Source organism: Anolis carolinensis, unplaced genomic scaffold (assembly GCF_035594765.1).
Source record: "Anolis carolinensis isolate JA03-04 unplaced genomic scaffold, rAnoCar3.1.pri scaffold_8, whole genome shotgun sequence".
NCBI lineage: Eukaryota > Metazoa > Chordata > Lepidosauria > Squamata > Dactyloidae > Anolis > Anolis carolinensis.
In genome coordinates, this window is record NW_026943819.1 from 3,505,924 (window position 1) to 3,532,719 (window position 26,796).

The window sequence follows — 26,796 nt, forward strand, 5'->3', positions numbered from 1 at the left end:
AAGAAGAAAAATTAAAACTTAAGTTTCAAGGGTCCGGGCGGGTTGAGCCCCAGCAAAGGTAAGCCGAACCTGCTACTTTTAATTAAAAGTTCTTTAGGTTGTCTTAAAAGGACACCATTCAAGGAGGGCTGGGTGGGGGAGAGAACAAGAAGAAAATCATTGACACGGCCCCGTCCCCCTCGTCCCCCGCGGCCCCCTCCCCGGTTTCCCAAGGAGGAGAAAAAAGGTGGTTTTTGTGTGCCTGCTCACCCAGCCCTCACTGTACAAAAGGAAGCGGATTTGCAGCAGGACACACGAGATGACCCTTTGACCTTCAGCCGCTGAAAACTCCTCAATGGCATAAATACCAGATAATCAATCACATACCAGGAGGCCGGAGCTGGCTGCCTTTGGCCCCGCGGTCGGGGTTTGTGCGAGATGAACTGTAAGTGGACACCGGCTTAAGAGAGGCCCCTCTCGGGCATTCCAGCGGACGGTCAGTTGTTGGAATAGTTTACGATGGACAGGGAGGAGGAGAGAATGGCCGGGGAGGGAGAGGGGCCCTTGACCACTGCCTCTTTCTCACCGCTCTTTTCTATAGAGAGGCCGGCTTTGGATCTCCGGATGGTCTTTGTGCCCCTTCCCTCTCCCTGCAACGTGAACCTCTGTTTCAGCAAAAAGTGGTCCAAAGACACCCTGGACCAGGGGTCCCCAAACTTTTTAAGCAGAGGGCCGGTCCACAATCCTTCAGACTGTTGAGGGGCCAAATTATCATTTGAAAAAAAAAATACAAACACATTCCTATGCATACTGCACATGTCTTATTTGTAGTGCAACAACAACAACAACAACAACAAAAGAATACAATATTTTAAAATGAAAACAATTTTAACCAACATAAACCTATTAGGATTTCAATGAAAAGTGTGGTCCTGCTACTGGCCAATGAGATAGTCAAGTTAATTAGGATTGTTGTTGTTGTTGTTGTTGTGTGCCTTCAAGTCATGTCAAACTTTGGCCGAGCCTAAGTCTAAAATTATTTATTTATTTACTGCATTTATTTACTACATTTATATCCCACCCTTCTCACTCCGAAGGGGACTCAGAGCAGCTGTATGTACAAACAATATATTATATTATTAGCATAACACAATATTAGCATTATATATTACTATATTGAACTATACCACTATACTATTATATAATATGTAATATATACCATATAATTAATATTATTATATGGTATTACTATTAGTATTATATTGTAAGATAATATTAAGATTATTATCAATATTATATGTATATACATTATATTATATTATTAAAACTGATATAAAATATTATATTATAAAACTGAGGGCGGGGGCCAGGTAAATGACCTTGGAGGGCCTCATCCGGCCCCCGGGCCTTAGTTTGGGGACCCCTGCCCTGGACTTTCCATAGATATATATAAACCTTCCTTGCTTAGTTTCTCCATACCTCACAACCTCTGAGGATGCCTGCCATAGATGTGGGCGAAACGTCAGGAGAAAATACTTCTGGAACATGGCTTTGGAAGAATCCTTTTTTGGGAGGTATTAGCTGGCCCTGATTCTTTCCTTTGTGGAATTCCCAATTTCCCTGCTTTCAGAATGTTGCTCTTTACTTACTGTCCTGGATTTAGAGATTCCATTGTTCTGTATTATTCTACCATAGTAATTATTTCATATTACAGTAGAACCTCAGTTATCCAACATTCGGTTATCCAATGTTCTGGATTATCCAACGCAGAATTGTGGGAGTTGGAGTCCAAAACACCTGGAGGGCCCAAGTTTGCCCTTGTGCATTTTAATTGTGTTGCAATCCTGGAGTTTTGGCACAAAGGAAGCAAAAGACGGTCTGAAGAGTTTACTCAAAGTAAACTAAAGAAGCCAAGAAGGAAGCAAAACATGATCTAAAGCAGCCATGAGCAAACCTTGACTGTTAGGAATTGTGGGAGTTGGAGTCCAAAACACCTGGAGGGCCCAAGTTTGCCCTTGTGCATTTTAATTGTGTTGCAATCCTGGAGTTTTGGCACGAAGGAAGCAAAAGACGGTCCGAAGAGTTTGCTCAAAGTAAACTAAAGAAGCCAAGAAGGAAGCAAAACATGATCTAAAGCAGTCATGAGCAAATTTGGGTCCTCCAGGTGTTTTGGACTCCAACTCCCACAATTCCTAACAGCCGGTAGGCTGTTAGGAATTGTGGGAGTTGGAGTCCAAAACACCTGGAGGACCCAAGTTTGCCCTTGTACATTCCAAACACAATTGTGTTGCAATCCTGGAGTTCTGACACAACGGTCCAAAGAGTTTGCTAAAAGTGAGCTAATAATAACAGTGATGGGCATCTCTCGGCACAGGTTGGCTAAGCTTTTGTGGGTCAGATACACTTAAGAGCGCAACTGCATTATGGCATCACACGGCTATAACTCAGAAATAAACAGATAGTATGAAGAGTTTGCTTAAAGTGAGCTAATAATGTCTCCAAAAGACTGTGTATGTCTTAACCCAAACGGCAAAGTACATGGTGACTACTGTCTTGCAGGTTGGGTATGCTATGAGTACAATTGCGTTCTGGAGCTATGCTGCTCTCACCTGAAAGCAAAACTACGGTCTGCAGAATTTGCTAACATTAAGCTAAGAAAGTTCCCCAAAGGATGGGATGTGTCTTGGTGCAGCGGATGGTGCCAGTTGGATACGTTAAGAGCACACTGGTGCCATCGCTGAATTGTGCCATGTCACTTTCTACAATGTGACCCTGTGTTTTGGTAATGTCAAGAAGCCAAGAAGGAAACTAAAAGATGGACCAAAGAGTTTGGCAAGGCTAAACCTTGGTCTAGGTGTCACAGTGCATGATGGCTATGCTCTTGTTGGATAGATACACTAAGACCACACTCATGCCACTCTCTACAATGTGAGCCCAGTATGATGGCACACAACACGTTGGCTATGCTTTTGTGGATCAGTTACTCTATTGCACAATTGCGCTAAGGCGCCACACTGCCAATTCCTTGCTTCCACTTGGATGGCTGGGACCAGGCTGTGGCGCAGCTGCAATAAATCACTACTGACGGAGAGATCATGAGTTCGAGTCAGCCTGGGTCGGAGTAAGCTCCCGACCATTAATAGTCTAGCTTGCTGTTGACCTATGCAGCCAAAGAACAGTTGTAGCAGTCAAGTAGGAAATGTAGGTACTGCTTTATGCAGGGAGGCTAATTTAACTAATTTATAACACCATAAAATCTTCAAGAATGAGGAAGTACTCCATCAAGGACTCAGTGTCACAAGTGGACAGTGAAGCGGCAGCTCTTCCTGTCGCAGGAATCATGAGAGGTCATGAGTTCGAGCCAGCCCGGGTCAGAGTAAGCTCTCGACCATTAATAGTCTAGCTTGCTGTTGACCTATGCGGCCGAAGAACAGTTGTGTCAGTCAAGTAGGAAATGTAGGTACCACTTTATGCAGGGAGGCTAATTTAACTAATTTACAACACCATAAAATCTCCAAGAATGAGGAAGTACTCCACCAAGGACTCGGTGTCACAAGTGGACAGTGAAGCGGCAGCTCTCCCTGTGGCAGGAATCTAGCGGACCCTCATGTTAAATTGCCTTTGTGTCTATATGTCGTGTGTCTAATGGCATTGAATGTTTGCCATGTATATGTGCATTATGATCCGCCCTGAGTCCCTTTCGGGGTGAGAAAGAAGGGCGGGATATAAATACTGTACATAAATAAATAAATGGCTCAAATCATGACACCCAAAATAAATGTGAGGAGGCACAATTGCAATGGCGGAATCACATCGACAAACAACGGACGCATTGTGTGGGAGAAGACCCAATACAGGAGCCTGATCTCCGAAGGCCACAATGGCTTGGTTTTGCTGGACTTGCTTCCCCAAATCTCACGATTCTTGGCCCTCCGACCCTGCAACAACAACACAAAACCCTCTTTCACCCCAATGATGTCCCCCTCCAAAAAAAAAAAAACCCTCGACAGCCATTTCAAATCTGAATCTAAACCTGAAGACAGGCCTCCTGTGCCAACAATGGATTTCTGAACTTTGCCCCATCCTTCAGAAAGCTGGGAAGAAAAAGTATGCCGAGATCCTGAACCGGTTCAGTTAAATGGAGACCCACTTGGCCACTAAATTTGATAATGCCTTTGTCTGAAGGTCAGAGGCTAAATATGTTCACACTAATCCCCTTCATCTAGAATTAAAGGACAAGAAAGGTTTTCTGTAGCTTAGCGCGAGAGGGCTTTTCTCCTCCTCGTCTAAATAGTATTTGCAAAAGGAGAAATTAAACCCCAGCCCTGGGTTGGTGTGTGCGTTTTAAATATAGATTCGGAGATCTTGCACATTTTTTCTCCCCCTTCTTATTTATTTTGCAAGGAAAACATGCAATCCCACACTTACTCCAGCCCTGAAACATGAGGTCTTGGAAGCAGCTAACGTTAAAAAATGTATAAGGTTGCGATGTCTCTCTCTCTCTTTCTCAAAGCCGGGGAGATTCCACCGTTTTGGGAATGTGTGCTCGGATTCAGATTTCAAATGCTGTCACACAACATTACAGTCACACAAAGGAACTCTGTGTTTAGATATCCTGGAATTGGGGAGGAGGGGGAACGCGCGGCGGCGGAGGATGCTTTGAAACCCGCAAGAGCCAAGAAATGCTCAGGGATGGAAGGGATAACCTTAACTCACCCCGGCAATGCAATGCAAACACAGCTTGAGAGAGACAACTTGCTCCGGAGCCGCTGACGGCGGAAAATGGCCAAAGGCTCCCAAAGATGGAAAGGAGCGAAAATGTGGCATTTCCTAGGAAACCCGAAGAGTCCTAGGATGCATCGACACTAGAAGAGTAGCTCCCAACTTTCCTCATGTTGTGATGACCCCCAACTATAAAATTATTTTCGTTGCGACTTCCTAACTTCCTAACTGACATTTTGCTCCTGGATCGTAATGTAAATAATATCTGACATGCGGGATGTATTTTCACTCACTGCCCCAAATTTGGCACAAATACCCGATACGCCCAAATTTGAATACTGCTGGGGTTGGGAGCTGTAGTTGCTGGGATTTATAGTTCACCTACAATCAAAGAGCATTCTGGACTCCACCAGCGATGGAATTGAACCAAGGGTTGTGGTTTGTTTTCCGGGCTGTATGGCCATGTTCTAGAAGTATTCTCTCCTGACGTTTCGCCCACATCTATGGCAGGCATCCTCAGAGGTTGTGAGGTTTTGAGGATGCCTGCCATAGATGTGGGCGAAACATTAGGAGAGAATGCTTCTGGAACATGGCCATACAGCTCGGAAAATAATAATAATAACTATTATTATTATTATTATTATTATTATTATTATTATTATTATTGACGAAAAACAACAGGAAAAACTCAGCCGCTATCAAGACCTCAAGATTGAACTTCAAAGACTCTGGCAGAAACCAGTGCAGGTGGTCCCGATGGTGATGGGCACACTGGGTGCCGTGCCAAAAGATCTCAGCCGGCATTTGGAAACAATAGACACTGACAAAATTACGATCTGCCAACTGCAAAAGGCCACCCTGCTGGGATCTGCGCGCATCATCCGAAAATACATCACACAATCCTAGACACTTGGGAAGTGTTCGACTTGTGATTTTGTGATATGAAATCCAGCATATCTATCTTGTTTGCTGTGTCACAATAAAATAATAATAACTTTATTTTTATACCCCGCCCCATCTCCCCGAAGCGACTCGGGGCGGCTTACATGGGGCCTAGCCTGATAAAACAATCAATATCAGTAACACGACTATAAAACAATTATACCAGTAAAACATCAATAGCAATAAAACAATAGTTAAAATCGGCAAGAAGCATACGAAAAACATACAATATTAAAACAGGAGACTAATTCATAAAATCCAGAACAGAATGTGCTGGTAGAAATGGACAATAAAGTGCAAAATAGCATTGGCAACATACAACAACCCTGTGATCCCGGCCATGGAGCCTCCGGTGGCCTAGGGGATAAAAGCCTTGTGACTTGAAGGTTGGGTTGCTGACCTGAAAGCTGCCAGGTTCGAATCCCACCCGGGGAGAGCGCGGATGAGCTCCCTCTTTCAGCTCCAGCTCCATGGGGGGGACATGAGAGAAGCCTCCCACAAGGATGGTAAAACATCAAAACATCCGGGCAATGTCCCCTGGGCAACGTCCTTGCAGACGGCCAATTCTTTCACTCCAGACGCAACTCCGGTTGCTCCTGACACGAGAAAAAAAAATCCCGGTCATGAAAGCCTTCGACAACGAATTGAACCAAACTAGAACTCTCACAGAATTCCCATGACAACCGAAAATTATTGGAAGGGTTAAACTCATTGACCTTGAGTTTAGGAGTTGTAGTTCACCTACATTCAGAAAGCACTGTGGACTCAAAACAATGATGGATCTGGACCGAACTTGGCTCAAATACTCAATATGCCCAAATGTGTCCACTGGTGGACTTTGGGGAGAAATAGACTTTGACCTTTGGGAGTTGTAGTTAGGATTTACAGTTCACCTACAATCAAAGAGCCCCTTGAAGCCCACCAACGACAGAATTGGTCCGAAGGACAGGTGGAGAAATCTTCAGCCTTGTCTGCCAAGGGGCTGCCTAAGACCATGATGGTCTTCATCAACCCTTCTGAAGCCCCCACTTGACTCCCCCAAGGGGTCCCAACCCCCAGGTTGAGAATCACTGAAAGGAAAGGGTCTGAGGCTGTTAAGAATGGTGGGAGTTGAAGTCCAAAACACTTGGGGACTTTGCCCATACCACAGCTAAACAGACCAGACTCCCCATAAGGCACCTTCCTCATTTCAATTGGATTTGTAGCTTCAGTTTTTCCCAGGACAGTAACACAAGCTTTTGGCCAATGCATCCCAACATCTCCAAATGTAGACCTCCCAACCCTGATAGAAATGACTGACAATCAGCCCAAGGTGTTACTGTATATACTCGAGTATAAGCCTAGTTTTTCAGCCCTTTTTTAAGACTGAAAAAGCCCCCCTCGGCTTATACTCGGGTGAGGGACCTGGTTGGCTTATATTTGGGTCAGCGTATACTCGAGAAGATATGGTACATTTATTATTTTTCTCTATTATTATTGCTACTATTACATATATTTTACTCTATTTTTATTATTAATAATAATACATTTATTATTTCACACTGGTCTTATTATTATTGCATTTATTATTTTACTCTATTTATTATTAGGTAAAGGTAAAGGTTTCCCCTGATGTTAAGTCCAGTCGTGTCCAACTCTGGGGGTTGGTGCTCATCTCCATTTCTAAGCCAAAGAGCCTGCGTTGTCCGTAGACACCTCCAAGGTCATGTGGCCAGCATGACTGCATGGAGCACCGTTACCTTCCCGCTGGAGCAGTATCTATTAATCTACTCACATTGGCATGTTTTCGAACTGCTAGGTTGGCAGGAGCTGGGGCTAACAGCGGGCGCTCATTCCGCTCCCGGGATTTGAATCTGGGACCTTTTGGTCCGCAAGTTCAGCAGCTCAGGACTTTAACACACTGTGCCACCAGGGGCCCGTTGTCCATAGTCATCTCCAGTTCATGTGGCCGGCATGACTGCATGGCATGCCGTTACCTTCCCGCCAGAGCAGTACCTATTGATCTACTCACATTGGCATGTTTTTGAACTGCTAGGTTGGCAGGAGCTGGGGCTAACAGCGGGTGCTCATTCCGCTCCCAGGATTTGAACCTGGCACCTTTCAGTCCGCAAGTTCAGCAGCTCAGTGCTTTAACACACTTCGCCACTGGTTATTACTTGTATTATTTTCCTGTATGTATGTATGTATTATTATTATTACATGTATTATTTTACTCTATTATTATTAAAAGGATACATAAGCATATTTACATTGAAGAAGATGAGAATAATGATTTGATCAGAGTTGGACAGTCTTATCTCAAATTTGAGCTTTATGTAAATATTCAAAAACATTTAACCTACTGATGCCTCAATTCATGTAATTTTATTGGTATCTATTTTTATTTCTGAAATGTACCACCCTCGGCTTATACTGGAGTCAATGTTTTCCCAGTTTTTTTTTGTGGTAAAATTAGGTGCCTCGGCTTATATTCGGGTCGGCTTATACTCGAGTATATACGGTATATTCTTCCCATTGCATTCCAGTTGGGCACAGAGATCAGGAACCAGGACATTTTGAACCCTCCTTATGCCAATGGTGTAGCTGTTTACATTTGGCCACGATGTCAATACGGAGCCCAGAACCCCTTTGCTTGGTGCCGACATCTAAACCCTATTTTCCCCAGGAAGCTTTCAAGCCGCAAATGGAAGGCCTGGAATTTGGCACTTGAGGCTGACAGGCAAAAAGAGACGCCAGCGGGCCGCTTTGGCCTTTTATCCGAGGGGCCGTGTTTTCTTGGGCCGGAGGAGAAAAGCTCGCAAAGCATTCCGCTTCCCGATCCGCAGCCAAAACACACAGCAACATATTTCAGCGGCAAGTCATACGGTTCCGATTATGGAACGGAGGCTTTCCAAAAAGAGACACTCGCTCGGGTACTTTCTGTTCCTCGGTAAACACATCGATGGCCCAAGTTCAAGTATGTTGGGAAGGTTCTGTTACAAGGCGGCAGGGTTGACACTGTACCCGCTTGAAGGGAAATAAAAGGATGGCCAAGGCTTGGATCATCCATATACAGAGTGATTAAATGTCTAAGGACTGCCTCCTAAATCCATAGGTAACTGAGAGGTGGGAGATGGATACACAATGATGTTTCATCCTGCCTTTTGCTCTGGATTCCCAACCTTTTCTTCCTTCACTTTATAGCAGGAGTCCCCAAACTAAGACCCTCAGTTTTAGACTTCGCCTTGCCCAAAGTCTGAAATGACTTGAAGGCACACAATACCAACAATCCTACTTAACTTGACTATCTCATTGGCCAGAAGCAGGACCACACTTCCCATTGAATTCCTGATAGGTTTATGTTGGTTAAAATTGTTTTTATTTTTAAATATTGTATTGTTCTATCATTTATTAATATTGTGCTATGGTAATAATTGAATATATTGTGTATACATATAATATTGATACTAATATTATAATGTCATACAATATAAAAATACTAATAATTATGCAATATAATAATATTAATTATACATTATATATTAAATGTAATATTACTAATAATATTATGGTAGTGGTATAGGACAATATAGTAATATATAATGTTAATATTGTGCTATGCCAATAATATAATATATTGTATGTACATATATTTATAATATTATATTATCTGCTTAGAACTGGATTATATGAGGCCCCTTCTTCACAGCTGTATACAATCCACACTGAAGTGGATTATATGGTAGTGTGGAGTCAAGATAATCCAGTGCAAAGCAGATAATATAAGATTATAAATGGGTAATATAGCTGTGTGGAAGGGCCTTGAGTCTACACTGTCATATAATCCAGTGAAAATCAGATAATCTGTGGAAAAGGCCTAAGTGAGGCCTAACTGTGCCTGTCCCCTGGGCTGAGTAGGTTGCTAGGATACCAAGTGGGCGGAACTTAGCCTTGTAACTGGCAGCAATTGGATAAAAACAATTATTCCTCTCTCTCTAATTAGGACTTTATTTTTCTTTTCTTTTTGTTGTATCAACCTAGAGCCGTGGATGATGGGTTGTGTTGTCAAATGTCGAGGTTGGGGGGCCTGTAGTTTTGTTGTTTTGTGGGTCGCCGTGATGCCATCACTCTTTTATATATATAGATTGTATGTACATACAACTTGTAAGTTGCTCTGAGTCCCCTTCAGGGTGAGAGAGGGTGGGGTATAAATGTAGTAAATAAATAAATAGTTGTTGTTGTGAGTTTTTTTTTTAACTACAAATAAGACATGTGCAGTGTGCATAGGAATTTGTTCATATTTTTTTTCAAATGATAATTTGGCCCCTCAACAGCCCGAGGGACCATGAACCGGCCCTCCACTTAAAAAGTTTGAGGATCCCTGCTTTATAGGATCAGCAAAGCACAGCATTCCCTGCAACCGGAATGAATAGGGAGAGCGATAATTACCCTTAAACATACTTAATGCCAACAGTACATTATCTCCGTCTGCGGAGTTGCATGCTGATAGTATTTTCCCCACAAGCTTAATCAAGCTGCTATCTTAAAACTCTCCAGAGCCCTGTGAAGCCATAATAGAAAGTCGGAGGTTGCTTTGGGGAAGGGAACTGCCGTTTGTTGTGTTTGGGTGAGGAGGATGGTTAGAGAAAAAGGGAAAAAAGAGAGAAGGAGAAGGCAGGGAAACAAAGAGAGGAGGAGAAGAACTTGCTTCGGGTTTTAGTACGAACCTTATCAGAACTCTCCAAGGTGCTGAACCTATTGAGTCGGACGGAGAGGGTTCAGCATGTTGGAAATCTCAGTATTTTGGGAATTATGTTGTCGAAAGCTTTCATGGCTGGGATCACAAGGTTGTTGTATGTTTTCCGAGCAGTATGGCCATGTTCCAGAAGCATTCTCTCCTGACGTTTCACCCACATCTGTGGCAGGCATCCTCAGAGATTGTGAGGTATTTTGGGAATCCTTTGCAGTTGCTTATAATATGAAAGTGAATATACTCCAGATTTCAGTATGAACCTTATCGGAACTCTCCAAGGTGCTGAACCATATGGCCATGTTCCAGAAGCATTCTCTCCTGACGTTTTACCCACATCTGTGGCAGGCATCCTCAGAGGTTGTGACGTATTTTGGGAATCCTTTGCAGTTGCTTATAATATGATGGTGAATATATTCCCGATTTCAGTATGAACCTTATCGGAACTCTCCAAGGTGCTGAACCATATGGCCATGTTCCAGAAGCATTCTCTCCTGATGTTTCACCCACATCTGTGGCAGGCATCCTCAGAGGTTGTGAGGTATTTTGGGAATCCTTTGCAGTTGCTTATAATAAGACGGTGAATGTACTCCAGATTTCAGTATGAACCTTATTGGAACTCTCCAAGGGGCTGAACAGTATGGCCATGTTCCAGAAGCATTCTCTCCTGACGTTTCGCCCACATCTGTGGCAGGCACCCTCAAGATTGTGAGGTATTTTGGGAATCCTTTGCAGTTGCTTATAATACGACGGTGAATATACTCCAGATTTCAGTATGAACATTATTGGAACTCTCCAAGGGGCTGAACAGTATGGCCATGTTCCAGAAGCATTCTCTCCTGACGTTTCGCCCACATCTGTGGCAGGCACCCTCAAGATTGTGAGGTATTTTGGGAATCCTTTGCAGTTGCTTATAATACGACGGTGAATATACTCCAGATTTCAGTATGAACATTATTGGAACTATCCAAGGTGCTGAACCCATTGGGCTTCCTGTGTTGGAAACTTCCGCATTTTGGAAATTTGGTACAGATCAGACTAAATGCCTGAGTAGGAAACCCATCCGTTGCAGAGAAAAATAATAAATGTAATAATAATAGAGTAAAATAATAAATGTAATAATACCAATAATAATAGGGAAAAATAATAAATGTACCATATATTCTCGAGTATAAGCTGACCCAAATACAAGCCAACCAGGACCCGCACCCGAGTATAAGCCGAGGGGGACTTTTTCAGTCTTAAAAAAGGGCTGAAAAACTAGGCTTATACTCGAGTATATACAGTAATACTACGCTATGACTATCCTAATATCTCTGCCACCAAAAAACAACAATTCATCTGCAATTTGTACAAAATTCTCATTTGTCTGTTATCCTTCCAAAGGAATGATAGCTATCAGGAAACCTGTTTCTCACCTTTCAAATATTTAATGTTTTTTCTGTCCCTATTAAAGCTTTTGGGGTTAAGGGGGGAAAAGAAAATTTGAGAAAAGATAAACAACCAGGGATGATGGTCCTGGATTGCAGTGGGGCAGAAACAAAGCAGAAGCCTTTCGAACTGGACGTTTTGCGGAGAAAGTGGACTGAGTGAGAAGTTTTCCCTTTTATTGCCACAATTCTGTGGCCGAACGGAGCCTCAGGAGATACGAGGCAGATGGAGAGGAAATGCGTCTTCACGCAACACATCATTAAAATATGGAATTAGCTCCAGCAGGATGTGGAGGCCGGGATGTCCTTTTGGTTTTCCTCCCCCCCCCCTTCCCCCCTCCAAAAGTTACTTTTTCTCAACAGAACAGCCATGTTCCCCAAAAGGAAACTTTTCCAGCCTCTCCATTTCTGAGATTATTAGAACAAAGAGCTTCCTATGAGTTGCGCTCCCTGTTTCCTATACAAATGGAGAAACTGGGATTGAAAATTAGAATTCCCGACCATGCGACCGTGGCAGTTAAAGTGGAATAACGGTGTTGCAATTGCATAACTTGCATAATAATAATAATAATAATAATAATAATAATAATAATAGCAGCAACTTTATTTTTGTATCCCACCCCATCTCTCCGAAGGGACTCGGAACTCGGAATAACAGTGTTGTGATTGCATAACTTGCATAATAATAATAATAATAATAATAATAATAATAATAATAATAATAATAGCAGCAACTTTATTTTTGTATCCCACCCCATCTCTCCAAAGGGACTCGGAACTCGGAATAACAGTGTTGCGATTGCATAACTTGCATAATAATAATAATAATAATAATAACAACAACAACAACAACAACTTTATTTTTGTATCCCACCCCATCTCTCCGAAGGGACTCGGAACTCGGAATAACAGTGTTGTGATTGCATAACTTGCATAATAATAATAATAATAATAATAATAATAATAATAATAATAATAATAGCAGCAACTTTATTTTTGTATCCCACCCCATCTCTCCAAAGGGACTCGGAACTCGGAATAACAGTGTTGTGATTGCATAACTTGCATAATAATAATAATAATAATAATAATAATAATAATAATAATAATAATAACTTTATTTTTGTATAAGAGTCTCACTTATCCAACACTCACTTATACAACGTTCTGGATTATCCAATGCATTTTTGTAGTCAATATTTTCAATACATCATGATATTTTGGTGATAAATTATAGTAATTACTACATAGCATTGCTGTGTGTTGAACTACTTTTTCTGTCAAATTTGTTGTATAACATGATGTTTTGGTGCTTAATTTGTAAAATCATAACCTAATTTGATGTTTAATAGGCTTTCCCTTAATCTCTCCTTATTATCCCACACATTCGCTTATCCAACCTTGTGCCGGCCCGTTTACGTTGGATAAGCGAGACTCTACTGTATTATTACATGTATTATTTTCCTGTATTTATTATTATTATTATTATTGCATGTGTTATTTTACTCTATTATTATTAAAAGGATACATAAGCACATTTACATTGAAGAAGATGAGAAGAATGATTTAATCAGAGTTGGACAGTCTTATCTGAAATTAGAGCTTGATGTAAATATTCAAAAGCATTTAACCTACTGATGCCTCAATTAATGTAATTTTATTGGTTTTTATTTCTGAAATTTACCACCCTCGGCTTATACTGGAGTCAAAGTTTTCCCAGTTTTTTATGGTAAAATTAGGTGCCTCGGCTTATATTCGGGTCGGCTTATACTTGAGTATATACGGTATGTACAATATCTTGCAACCACTATAAAGTGGATAAGGACTCTTTCTCTCTCCTCCTTCCTCCCTTCCGGTGCCTTTCCCCTCCCTTTACCTCCACTTACCACAATACTGTTTTGAATCTCTAAAATAATGTGACAACTTAATGATGCCACAATTATCTAAATGTTTAACAGACATGTTATCTAAGTGAATCCGATCGAGATTCCATCCCGCTGACAATAAACATCAATGGGAGCGCCGAAAGTGATGAGCAAATTATCACAAACCCTGCAATTTCAATGCTATTAAATTTGGAAGAATAACAGCCCCGAGGCCTGTAAACGCTGGATAAAATAGACCCTTGTGTTTGGCCAACTCTTAAATCAAAACGCTACCAACATCCCAGGAAAGGAGGGGAGGGGAGGGCGAAACAGAAGACAATTGATAGCTTTTCATGTCGCGGTTACGCATCGCTTTTATTAAGTCCTCTCTGCTGTTTGGGTGCAGTTAGGAGGCCAGAAGGAAGTCAAATGGCCGTGCCGAAAGCGTCGGAGCTCCAAAAGAAAGAGAAAATACAAAGTTGCCTTCCAGTTTCCAGAGCTTGAATCCGTTTCATAAAGACAGAATGAGATCATGCAGACAGTTCCTTCCCAGAATGACCAAAGTTGAGGTTGATAGTCTGGACACAACCTCAACTTTGGTCTTTTTGGGAGATATCACCTGCAATTTCCATTCTAAGGGTGCCTTCTTCCATCTCTCATCTGTGTGCATAGTTACACATGAGTCCAGACTACAAATGAGATGTCCAAGGTGCTGGATCTAGCACCTTGGAGAGCTCCTTCAAGGATCTTAGGGTGGTCTATAAAGCCCAACATGGCTTGGGTCCGAGCTATTTGGAGAAACATATCTCACTTTTTGAGTTCCTTGAAGTTCTACGATCATCTCCTATCTGTTCCTCTCAGGCTCATTAGGTGGAAAGATGGGAAGTGGGGCAGTTCGAAAACATGCAAATGTGAGTAGATCAATAGGTACCGCTCCGGCGGGAAGGTAACGGCGCTCCATGCAGTCATGCCAGTGGCCACATGACCTTGGAGGTGTCTACAGATAACGCCGGCTCTTCGGCTTAGAAATGGAGATGAGCACCAACCCCCAGAGTCGGTCACAACTGGACTTAACGTCAGGGGAAAACCTTTACATTTACCATTTTACAGAGTGCCAGTTAACTGAGAGTCTACTGTACTTTGATCTCCTTCCCTTAATAGCTGATCAAAGTGCGTAGTTCCTTCAAAGCACATAGAGCTTTCAAATTCGTAAAAGCACACATTTTACCGCAATATCTTTGCACAGTTTTCTATTTCCCATTCATGCAGTCATGCCAGCCATGTGACCTGGAGATGTCTATGGACAACGCCGGCTCTTCGGCTTAGAAATAGAGATGAGCACCAATCCCCAGAATCGGTCACAACTGGACTTAATGTCAGGGGAAACCTTTACCTTTACCTCTATATATATATATATATACTAGCTGTGCCCGGCCATGTGTTGCTGTGGCTTTTTTTAGGTGGTTCCGTGTGTTGGGGGGGGGGGATCCTTTGTTGGGAGGTGTTAGGTGGCCCTGATAGTTTCCTGGATGGAATTCCTTTGCTCTTTATTTTGCATTTTGAGATGAGAGAGTGATGATTACCGAACGGGGTTGGACCTTCAAAGAGTGGGTGTTTCCCTGTTTGAGGGGGGGGGGATCCTTTGTTGAGCGTAAGAACATAGAGACGTGGACGAGGGGTTGTGTTGTCAATTTTCTAGGTTGGGGGGCTTTTAGTTTTGTTGTTTTGCCCGGTGGAACGACACCATTATCCTTTTATATATATAGATATATAAGAAAACATGCAAATGTGAGTAGATCAATAGGTACCGCTCTGGCGGGAAGGCAACAGCACTCCATGCAGTCATGCCTATGGCCACATGAACTTGGAGGTGTCTACGGACAACGCCGGCTCTTCGGCTTAGAAATGGAGATGAGCACCAATCCCCAGAATCGGTCACAACTGGACTTAATGTCAGGGGAAACCTTTACCTTTCCCTCTATATATATATATATATAAGAAAACATGCAAATGTGAGTAGATCAATAGGTACCGCTCTGGCGGGAAGGCAACAGCGCTCCATGCAGTCATGCCTATGGCCACATGAACTTGGAGGTGTCTACGGACAACGCCAGCTCTTCGGCTTAGAAATGGAGATGAGCATCAACCCCTAGAGTCGGTCACAACTGGACTTAATGTCAGGGGAAACCTTTACCTTTCTATATATATATATATATATATATATATATATATATAAGAAAACATGCAAATGTGAGTAGATCATTAGGTACCGCTCTGGCGGGAAGGCAACAGCGCTCCATGCAGTCATGCCTATGGCCACATGAACTTGGAGGTGTCTACGGACAACGCCGGCTCTCCGGCTTAGAAATGGAGATGAGCATCAACCCCTAGAGTCGGTCACAACTGGACTTAATGTCAGGGGAAACCTTTACCTTTACCTATGCACGAGTATATCAATATTTCAACTACGAAATTCTAGACTTAGATGTGAGTATGCTGGTCAGTTTGGGTCAGAAGTAACAGGGCTTAAGGTGACCAACTTGTGCCTCTTCCGATGCCACGTTCTGCTCCCTATAATGTCCTTTTCCTTCGCTGGGCTTGACTAAATGTGCCTCAGAACCACTTGCCCAGATCCACAAACCGCTCAGCCTCCTAATCAAACCGTGTCATGGCAAGGAAGCCATGGGCTAAGAAAATAAACTCTATATTAGGCGTCCCACATGCCCCTGCCGTAGCAGGGAGTGAAATTAGGTCAGGAGCAAATCCATGCCAGGGTATTGACTGTACAAACAGAAGCGCACAGCGGCGGAGAAGGGAGAGGGGCCGGCCTTACGCAGCATTCTGCTATAAGTCGCCGGCTCATGTGAAATACTTTGGCCCGGCCAAGGAAATCCTACACCCATCACCTCTGATATCTTTAAGAAAGTCAACAGCTATTACAGAAAAAGGCAAGAGAAAGAAACGAGCACATACGACCTCTGTATAAATGCAACACCAAGAGGCACGCTTCCAGCAGCCAGCAGTGACAGAATTCATTGCTTTTTAATTTGAAAATAATACATTCCCTTTTTTTTTACTCCTTCCCTTCCCACTCCAGGCAAGGTATGGTGCCAATACTCTCTTCTCGGTAAGAGAAAAGCCAAGGCAACCAGCGTGGATCCTACAGAGTCAAAGCTCTCTCCAAAACATTAGGGAGGTATATTATGACAACTGTTGCTTAAAGTAGCAAAAAGTACTGTAAACTGCCTAGTTTTTCAGCCCTTTTTTTAAGACTGAAAAAGCCCCCCTCGGCTTATACTCTGGTTGGCTTATATTTGGGTCAGCTTATACTCGAGAATATATGGTACATTTATCATTCTTCTCTATTATTATTGGTATTACAGTAGAGTCTCACTTATCCAACATAAACGGGCCAGCAGAACGTTGGATAAGTGAATATGTTAGATAATAAGGAGAGATTAAGGAGAAGCCTATTAAACATCAAATTAGGTTATGATTTTACAAATTAAGCACCAAAAACATCATGTTATACAACAAATTTGAAAGAAAAATTAGTTCAATATGCAGTAATGCTACGTAGTAATTACTGTATTACGAATTTTGCACCAAAATATCATGGTATATTGAAAACATTGGCTACAAAAATGAGTTGGATAATCCAGAACGTTGGATAAGCGAATGTTGGATAAGTGAGACTCTACTGTATTACATTTATTATTTTTCTCTATTATTGTTGCTACTATTACATTTATTTTACTCTATTTTATTATTATTATTATTAATACATTTATTATTTCACTCTGATCTTATTATTATTATTATTGCATTTATTATTTTACGCTATTTATTATTACTTGTATTATTTTCCTGTATTTATTATTATTATTATTGCATGTATTATTGCACTCTATTATTATAAAAAGGATACATAAGCACATTGACATTGAAGAAGATGAGAATAATGATTTGATCAGAGTTGGAGAGTCTTATCTTAAATTTGAGCTTTATGTAAATACTAGCTGTGCCCGGCCACGCATTGCTGTGGCGAAGTCTGGTGGTATGGGAAATAAAGTATTGAGGAATTGGTGGTAGTTAAGGTAAAGGGTAAAGGTTTTCCCCTGACATTAAGTCCATTATAAATGGGTTATATAGCTGTGTGGAAGGGCCTTGAGTCTACACTGCCATATAATCCAGTTAAAATCAGATAATCTGTATTTTATAAGCAGTGTGGAAGAGGCCTAAGTGAGGCCTAACTCTGCCTGTCCTCTGGGCTGAGTGGGTTGCTAGGAGACCAAGTGGGTGGAGCTTAGCCTTCTAACTGGCAGCAATTGGATAAAAACAATTATTACTCTACCTCTAATTAGGACTTTATTTTTCTTTTCTTTTTGTTGTATGAACGTAGAGGCATGGATGAGGGGTTGTGCTGCCAAGTTTAGTGTTTCTGGGATGTGTAGTTTTGTTGTTGTGTCCTAGGCTGAAATTTCATTACCCTTTTATATATATAGATAGTCACAGAACATCCCATGGGTCTGATCTCTCAACAAGTTACAAATCCATCCAACAATAGCATTGTCGAGCCAGACAAATCCAAGATCTCTCCCAATCTCGAAAACCTACACAGAAGTTGTGCTAGCTCCCCATGGAAAAATCTGGTTATCTTAAATATGGAGATTGCATTCTCATGGTCTCTTATGTTTTCCTCCAGGTGTATTCCATCCAAAATGCCTGCAAGCCTGGATTTTCTTCCTCTGTTTTGCTGTTCTTGGCTATTTCCAGCCCCGCTCAGCCAGAGGAAGCTATCCATTTCTTGGCAAATGGGAGGCCCTTTTTGGCCATCCAACACTCTTATGAGATGTAAACTGAGAAGCCCTTGTTTACAACTCGGGGAGGCAATGATAAACCTGCTCCGTTCGGGTCAGGCTGACCCAGAGCCACCTATTTTGGTCCCTCCATTCCGGCGTTTTCCTGTCACCCTTGGAGCTCTGGCACCGGCACGGCCCTCTTGGCAGGCGGATGGCATTCCTGTCCCAAAGTTTTAAATCAAAACATACTTAATCTGTCTCGGGGGTCCCACCTGACCTGCCGTCCTCCCCATCTCCTGCCAACCAAGGTCATCATTGAAATCCAATAAGTAGAAACGCTCTCCAACTTTATTTCCAGGAGCCGAGTCCTTGCTGAATGATACAAATGCACAACATTTCCCAGGTGGCTTCTTTCCCTTTTGCTCCCTTCATTTATTGCTCCCTCCGTTGTTTACATTTGCCCAAGATCTTCTTATTTGTTCCAAAATTGCCTACTTACAATGGGATGAGTAACTATGAAGGGGGGCATTCCTTTCTCCACACCTAACATGTCATGGGTGTCAGAGTATTTGCAGCGCAGCAATAGTCGGATGGAAGCAGTGGAGCGCAGAACGAAGAGACACTCGGAGACGTTGGTAAAACTATTTACAAAGTTTTACTGTATGCAGCAGTAATTAACACAAACAGACTTGCAGACGACAGACGAACACAGGACTGTTCTGTTCTCCAACAGAACTTGACTCAAACTCTAGGCAGACAGAACTCAATTGAACTAACGCAATCGTTATGCACAAACACTTGTGTCTGGATACTCCCTAGTTCCAGCCACACATCAAGGTCACCATAGCTTCTTGGCAATTAACTCTTTCCACACTATGGTACATTCTGGATGATGCAATCAGTTGCAATACAAGCATGGCACAAATTGCATTTAAATACTATCAATACACAAATCCCACATTAACAATGTGATTCCTGTGCAAATGTGTCATTGTTCCTGAGATATCTGGAGGAACCCAACACCATGCTAATTTGCCCTCAAAGAATGGGCAGCCTCCTTGCTTGCTAGACACCTCTTCTCCCAAAATGTCAATGTTGTCTTTATGGGTTCTTGACTATGAGCACAGAAGTATTATCTTAACCTATTTGTCCATCTAGCCCAGTGGTTCCCAAACTACTTGGCCTGCCACCCCCTTTCCAGAAAAAATATGACTCAGCACCCCCTGGAAGGGGTGTGTGGCTTAGAGGGATGGGCGTGGCTCCTGCTCAAGAGGGCAGGGCCGAGCCTCTCCCTAGTCCAAGATGCAGGGCTGCGAGGGGAGGTGGGCAGGGCCACAAATGGGAGGCCAGGACTGGGATGGGGGCAGTTACGAGCTCTGAGGCAGGGCTGAGCTTCTATCTCTGTCCTGCAGTGCCTGCCAGGACACAGGGGGCGGGGCTAGAGGAGGGGGTGGGGCCTCTTCCCAAGTGCCTGACAGGGCTGAACCTCTATACCCCGCCCCCGTGTTCTAACAAGCACTTCAGGGGAGGTATACAGAGGCTCTTGGGAAGAGGCCCCACCCCTAGCCCCACCCTTTAGTCCCAAAAGGCCTCTCAGGAGAAAAATAGAGGCTCAGCCCTGTCTCACGCTCTTGGGAAGAGGCCCCGCCCCCACCCCTAGCCCCGCCCTTTAGTCCTAAAAGGCCTCTCAGGAGAAGTATAGAGGCTCAGCCCTGTCTCAGGCTCTTGGAAGGAGGCCCCGCCCCCTTCACTAGCTCCGCCCTCTGTGTCCCAACAAGCACCTCAGAAGAGGTATAGATGCTCAGCCCTGTCTCGGGCTCTTGGGAAGAAGCCACGCCCACTCCTCTAGCTCCGCCCCCTGTGTGTCCTAATAGGTGCCTCAGGTGCTCAGCCCTGTCTCCGGCACATGGGAAGAAGCCCCGCCCCTCTTCTGGAGCCACCCCCATCTAATAGGTGCCTCCTCGTTTGCTAGACACCTCTTCTGCCAAAATGTCAATGTCGTCTTCATGGGCTCTTGACCATGAGCACAAAAGTATTAGCTTAACCTATTTGTCCATCTAGCCAAACAGTGTTGACTCTGATTGACAAAGGTTCTCAATGGGCTCCAGAAGAACAAGGAAGGAGGACTTCCCCATCATCTGCCACCAGGTCGTTTTTATGGGAGATGCTATGGACTGAAATCTGGAAGGGGTTTTCATGCAACTCACAGACTCTGTCATTGGACTAATCTCTTGCCATTGTGGGAGACGACATCTCAGAGACCTTTCTCTTCACCAAAACGCTACCACTTGTATTAGTAACAAGCCATTTTATCTGCTCCGGGTCTCAAACAGCTCAAGAGAAGGAAGGTCACAAATCTTTCCACAATTCATCACCTGCCCTTTTGCCCACCGGTTCGAACGTTGCCCCCAATATCCACTGTAAGCATGCATACAAGTTACCGTCAGATCCTCTAGTGCCGAAACAGCTGCTGAACACTTGAAAGCAGAGATAGCATCCAGTGTGTTAAATTTCAACCTGCGGATGCATACCTTCCATCCTTAATGACATTTATTGGTTCATCAGTACTAAAGAGATTTGCTCGGCCTAATACAGTGCAGGAGGGAACTCGCTCATTCCTTCCTCATTCAGTCTTTGCTGTCTTCCGAGTGGGCAAAGGAAGCTGGAGGCAACATTTAGGGCTAGGCAAACATTCAAGATCTCCTTGAAGTATCCATGGTGTTGACTGGTTTCCATGTCATCAAGGCAAGAACAACCTGATTTTAGTTCAGGCCCAAACTTTAAAGGAGCTGTTTGAGGTGCTGAAATCCTATCTCCAAAAAGAGGAGGTAGGAGTCCAGCTTTAAAGTTCACACTCCAAGGTGGAGAACATTCAGTTCTGGATTGGCATGGAAGCCACCAATGGCCGTACACAATTGATAGGATATAAAGCAAGCAAATAACCGAGTAAGTATACTATGAAAACTCCCACAGTAGAAAAAGGCTACTCTTTGAAGACAAAGTTTGGAAACCCAGGAGGGTCAGATTCAGGCACAATGGTTGAGGTTCTCCACCCATTGCTTGAGAAGATCAGGTGGCCTTGGGGATAAGTTCCCTATGGTGCAGACCGTACTAACACATTTGTACCATGCATAACTGCATTTCCACAAAGGATAATGATGGTGCCATCAAACAAGGAGAGCCCACTCACAAAGTATGGTACAAGGAAGGTGAGTCTTCCTTCCTTCTTCTCTCGCTCTGATGTGAAGCAACTCTACCCAAGCCTCCTTCTGGTGGGAACATTGTGGCAACTCAGGGAGTGAGATTAAATCATCCGATCGATCAAGGATGGCATCAGAAATTGAGCAACTGCCTTGAGCAAGAGGCGTTGAGCAAAGTCTTTATCAGAAGTCCCACCCTTTGACATATATACAAGCCACACGTGAGCTCTCAATTGGGAGACAACAATGCTCTCTCTTTATTTCAGCATCCTTGCATTGTCCTATTTGGCTCCAACACCACTTTTGCTCAAGGTAGCAAGAGGCAACCTGCTCAGTGCATGAAAGTGGTCATTAGACCTTCTCCAGTTTGACCTTTTGTGAAGGAACGTTCTGGAGACAGGGACAAGGAGGAGGAGGTATTTGGAAGACTGGAGACCTCTCCAAAACCACCTCCTCCTCTTTCAGATGGGACTTCATGGCTGAAACTTGCAATGCCATTGATTTATAGGTGCTAATAACAGAGTTTGGGGGGCACATCACAAAATCAAAACCACCTGAGATCATGGAATGACACTTTTTCCGTAGGAATAGGGCCCTGTTTTGAAAAACAGGGCATAGGTTCCAATGGAAAGGAGCTGCTTTGGAGCAAAAAAAAGTGGGGTATAAATAACAACAACAGCAATAATTTACCAGTGTGTGTCTGCCGGTGAGTTTCAAGGGCGTCTTCTTTAGAGAACTGTGCACCACAGTGATCGCAGACGTAGGCTTTGGCACCCGCTGGAGAAACAAAAGAGAGAGAGAAGACATATTTATGGGCCAAGAATAGTAAAACTTTTACTCTCTTTGCAAGAATAGATCACTTCAACTGCCATGGTTCAACGAGATGGGATCTTGAGATGCGTAGTTTGGTGAGGAACCAGCGCTCTTGGGCAAAGAAGGCTGAAGACCAGGTATGGGCAAACTTGGGTCCTCCAGGTATTTTGGACTCCAACTCCCACCATTCCTAACATTGCCTCCCCAGAGATATACGGCAAGCCCCAACCCTTTTGAGTGTTAGAAAATCCTTAAAAACATGGCTATGAATAAACGACAAAGACGACCTGGACTGATGTATGGATAAAGCACGAGGATATTGGATGAACGGATTTTAACCATATGTTTTATATTTTATACTGTATTCAATTGTTTGTAATAGATTTTATACGCTGTTTGATTTTGATCATGTGTCGGCATAGAATTGCTACCAATTATATGCCGCCCTAAGTCCCTTTGGGTGAGAAGGGCAAGATAGAAATATTGGAAATAGATAAAATAAATAAATTTTCCCCTTCAGCTTCTTAAGTGGAGGATGAAAGAATCCCTCTTTCTCTCTCCTGTGTGACTCAGTGTGAGTATCGGTCCTGCTGGTGTTTTGGACTCCAACTCCCACCATTTCTAACAGCCTCAGGCCCGACCAAAAACTTATGAAGTCATCCCTTTGGCACCTGGGCCAAAATTGGCTCTCCCTCCAGGTGTTTTGGACTCCAACTCCCACCATTCCGAACAGCCTCAGGCCAGACCAAAAACTCATGAAGTCATCCCTTTGGCACCTGGGCCAAAATTGGCTCTCCCTCCAGGTGTTTTGGACTCCAACTCCCACCATTTCTAACAGCCTCAGGCCAGACCAAAAACTCATGAAGTCATCCCTTTGGCACCTGGGCCAACTTTGACTCTCCCTCTAGGTGTTTTGGACTCCAACTCCCACCATTCCTAACAGCCTCAGGCCCGACCAAAAACTCATGAAGTCATCCCTTTGGCACCTGGGCCAACTTTGACTCTCCCTCCAGGTGTTTTGGACTCCAACTCCCACCATTCCTAACAGCCTCAGGCCCGACCAAAAACTCATGAAGTCATCCCTTTGGCACCTGGGCCAACTTTGGCTCTCCCTCCAGGTGTTTTGGACTCCAACTCCCACCATTCCGAACAGCCTCAGGCCCGACCAAAAACTCATGAAGTCATCCCTTTGGCACCTGGGCCAACTTTGACTCTCCCTCCAGGTGTTTTGGACTCCAACTCCCACCATTCCTAACAGCCTCAGGCCCGACCAAAAACTCATGAAGTCATCCCTTTGGCACCTGGGCCAACTTTGACTCTCCCTCCAGGTGTTTTGGACTCCAACTCCCACCATTCCTAACAGCCTCGGGCCCGACCAAGAACTCATGAAGTCATCCCTTTGGCACCTGGGCCAACTTTGGCTCTCGCTCCAGGTGTTTTGGACTCCAACTCCCACCATTCCTAACAGTCTCAGGCCTGACCAAGAACTCATGAAGTTATCCCTTTGGCACCTGGGCCAACTTTGGCTCTCCCTCCAGGTGTTTTGGACTCCAACTCCCACCATTCCTAACAGCCTCAGGCCCGACCAAGAACTCATGAAGTCATCCCTTTGGCACCTGGGCCAACTTTGGCTCTCCCTCCAGGTGTTTTGGACTCCAACTCCCACCATTCCTAACAGTCTCAGGCCTGACCAAGAACTCATGAAGTCATCCCTTTGGCACCTGGGCCAACTTTGGCTCTCCCTCCAGGTGTTTTGGACTCCAACTCCCACCATTCCTAACAGTCTCAGGCCTGACCAAGAACTCATGAAGTCATCCCTTTGGCACCTGGGCCAACTTTGGCTCTCCCTCCAGGTGTTTTGGACTCCAACTCCCACCATTCCTAACAGCCTCAGGCCCTTTCCTTTTCCCCCTCAGCCGCTTAAGCGGCTGAGGGGGAAAAGGAAGGGGCCTGAGGCTGTTAGGAATGGTGGGAGTTGCAGTCCAAAACACCTGGAAGTCCCAAGTTTGTCCATCCCTGCTCAAGACCTTGCAAAATTGCAACTCCCGGGAACACGTAGTGGTTGAGGTGGCATCAAACTGCATTATTTCTACAGTGTAGACACACTCCATGCTCTCCTCACATGGCCCCCGTTTCGCAAGGAATTGGCCCTTCCTCCTTTGAGGGTTGAAGCCTTTTCAAGATGAAGCAATTAGCAAAGAGGCAATCGCTTCTCTTTAACATTTCCCAATCATCATACTTTTAATTAGCGGTTATATAATGCCAGGGAACGTTCAAAGCACTTCACGCGCTTTACGAGCTCCTCGTCGGGAAGTTTTTTTTTTTTTTTGGCACCAATCTTGTCCTTTAATTCGATTGGGGTGGTCCAAAGGAGAAGGATACGGCTGATGCAAGACGTTCCCATATCACATGCTCAACTGATTTGGGATCATGCAAGCAATGATAGGGTTTTTATTTCCTATTTTTGTTACAAGTTACAAGCCTATGTTAAAACGACAAAGTGTAAATCGCCATACGGAGAGTTTCGGAACCTATTCCTGCATAGAAAGCACATCATTTCATCCATTTACCTCTCTGATTTCTGATTATTATTATTATTATTCTTGCAGCAGAGAGAAAGTCTCACCGTCCCATCATTTTATCCATTCATCCGTGTATTAAAATATTTGTGTCTCGCTCTATGTCAAAGGGTCTAGGAGCATTCTCTGAGCAGAATCGATACGACGCCAGTTAAAATCGATAAAGACAACTGGGAACTATTATTAAAGAAATCAAGAGGTGGACAATTTCAACGTGAAAATGAACAAAATCTGGCTACCAGCATTTTAAAAACACTAAAATCTGGACAATAAATAAAGTACCACACTCAGAAAACAGAGGAATTCCAGGCAGGAAAACAATCAGGGCCAGCTAACACCTCCGAACAAAGGATTCCCCCAGGCAGGAAGCAAGCAGGCTTTGAAGCTGCAAGGCTATTCAAGGCTAACCAAGCTGGTCAATGGCAACATTCACACTTGGAAAAGAAAATGGGTCCCTTGAAACTAGAAAGGCCAGTATCCACTAATTACAGAGATGCAAAAGTATTTAAATATATAAAAGTTCAGTTCATTCACACTTGCCTCCAACAGACAAGAGTTCTCTCTCGCACCCTGGACATTGTTCCACGTATATGTATATGTATATATACGCCACTTGCCTAGTTTCCAACAGACCTCGCAACCTCTGAGGATGTCTGCCATAGATGTGGGTGAAACGTCAGGAGAGAATGCTTCTGGAACATAGCCAGATAGACCGGAAAAATCACAGCAACCCAATAATAATAATAATAATAATAATAATAATAATAATAATAATAATAGAATCATAGAATAGTAGAGTTGGAAGAGACCTCATGGGCCATCCAGTCCAACCCCCTGCCGAGAAGCAGGAAATCGTATTCAAAGCATTATTATTATTATTATTATTATTATTATTATTATTATTATTATTATTATTTGCTTGATGGACACCCAAAGCAACTCTTGATCCTGTCTTTCAGATTTCTTCTGAGGTCCAAAGGATAACTTTCCAAATTCCTCCCTTTATATATAAAAAGCCTATATCTTTCTCAAGCATGGTTAGTATTCAGCCCAAGGAACGTCTCTCCACGAATAGCCTATTAATTAATACAACGGCCAACTTGAGAAATCTCTAAACTATAGCTCTGCAGCTTAGAAAAAAGAGAGAGAAAGCGTCAAAGGATTCAGAAACTAATTTGGATGATTGCTGTGAGGTTTTCTGGCAATTAAGGGGTGTTCAAAGCACAGATGTTCAAAGGAAAAGGATGACTTTTTTTTTTTTTTGGAAATGCAAAGAAGGAGAAGAAGAAAAAGTTGACTCTAACCCAAGGGAATTTGGGAGCTATAGCGTATGTTGGCAGTGGTGGCCAAGAACACATCGATATGGAGAGGGAGCTTGGATTTCTCCAAAAAGTGGAACCAAATTGGATCATAATATAGTTCAGAAATGGGGACGTTGGAAGGAGAGAGGAGATGAAGATCGGTCAATGGAGGGATACATCTCAAATAGAAAGGTTTGGTCCTAAATTAGGTGGGTAGTTGGAGATCAAGACCAGCACTTGAAACGGTAGCTGTGGAGACACTGAGGTCTCAAGGAAGATCATTAGGATGATTCATGCCAGCATAGTTTCCATTTCTATGTATGGTTGTGATGGATAATGAAGAAAGTTGATACGAAGAAAGTCAACCAATCTGAAATGCTAAAAAGATCCAAGATGGGCCTAAGAGCAAATCAAGACTCAACCCATCTTACAAC

The 26,796-nt window shown here is 43.3% G+C and overlaps 1 protein-coding gene across 1 annotated transcript in view; it reads right to left on the minus strand.

The window, feature by feature from the left end:
• The window catches only part of zbtb16 (zinc finger and BTB domain containing 16), a 211,558-nt gene that overhangs the window by 60,974 nt on the left and 123,788 nt on the right, over positions 1-26,796 (minus strand). The window contains exon 4 of the mRNA XM_062961416.1: positions 22,360-22,446. Coding sequence (XP_062817486.1) covers positions 22,360-22,446 — 87 coding nt within the window. The remainder of the gene's footprint in view (positions 1-22,359; positions 22,447-26,796) is intronic.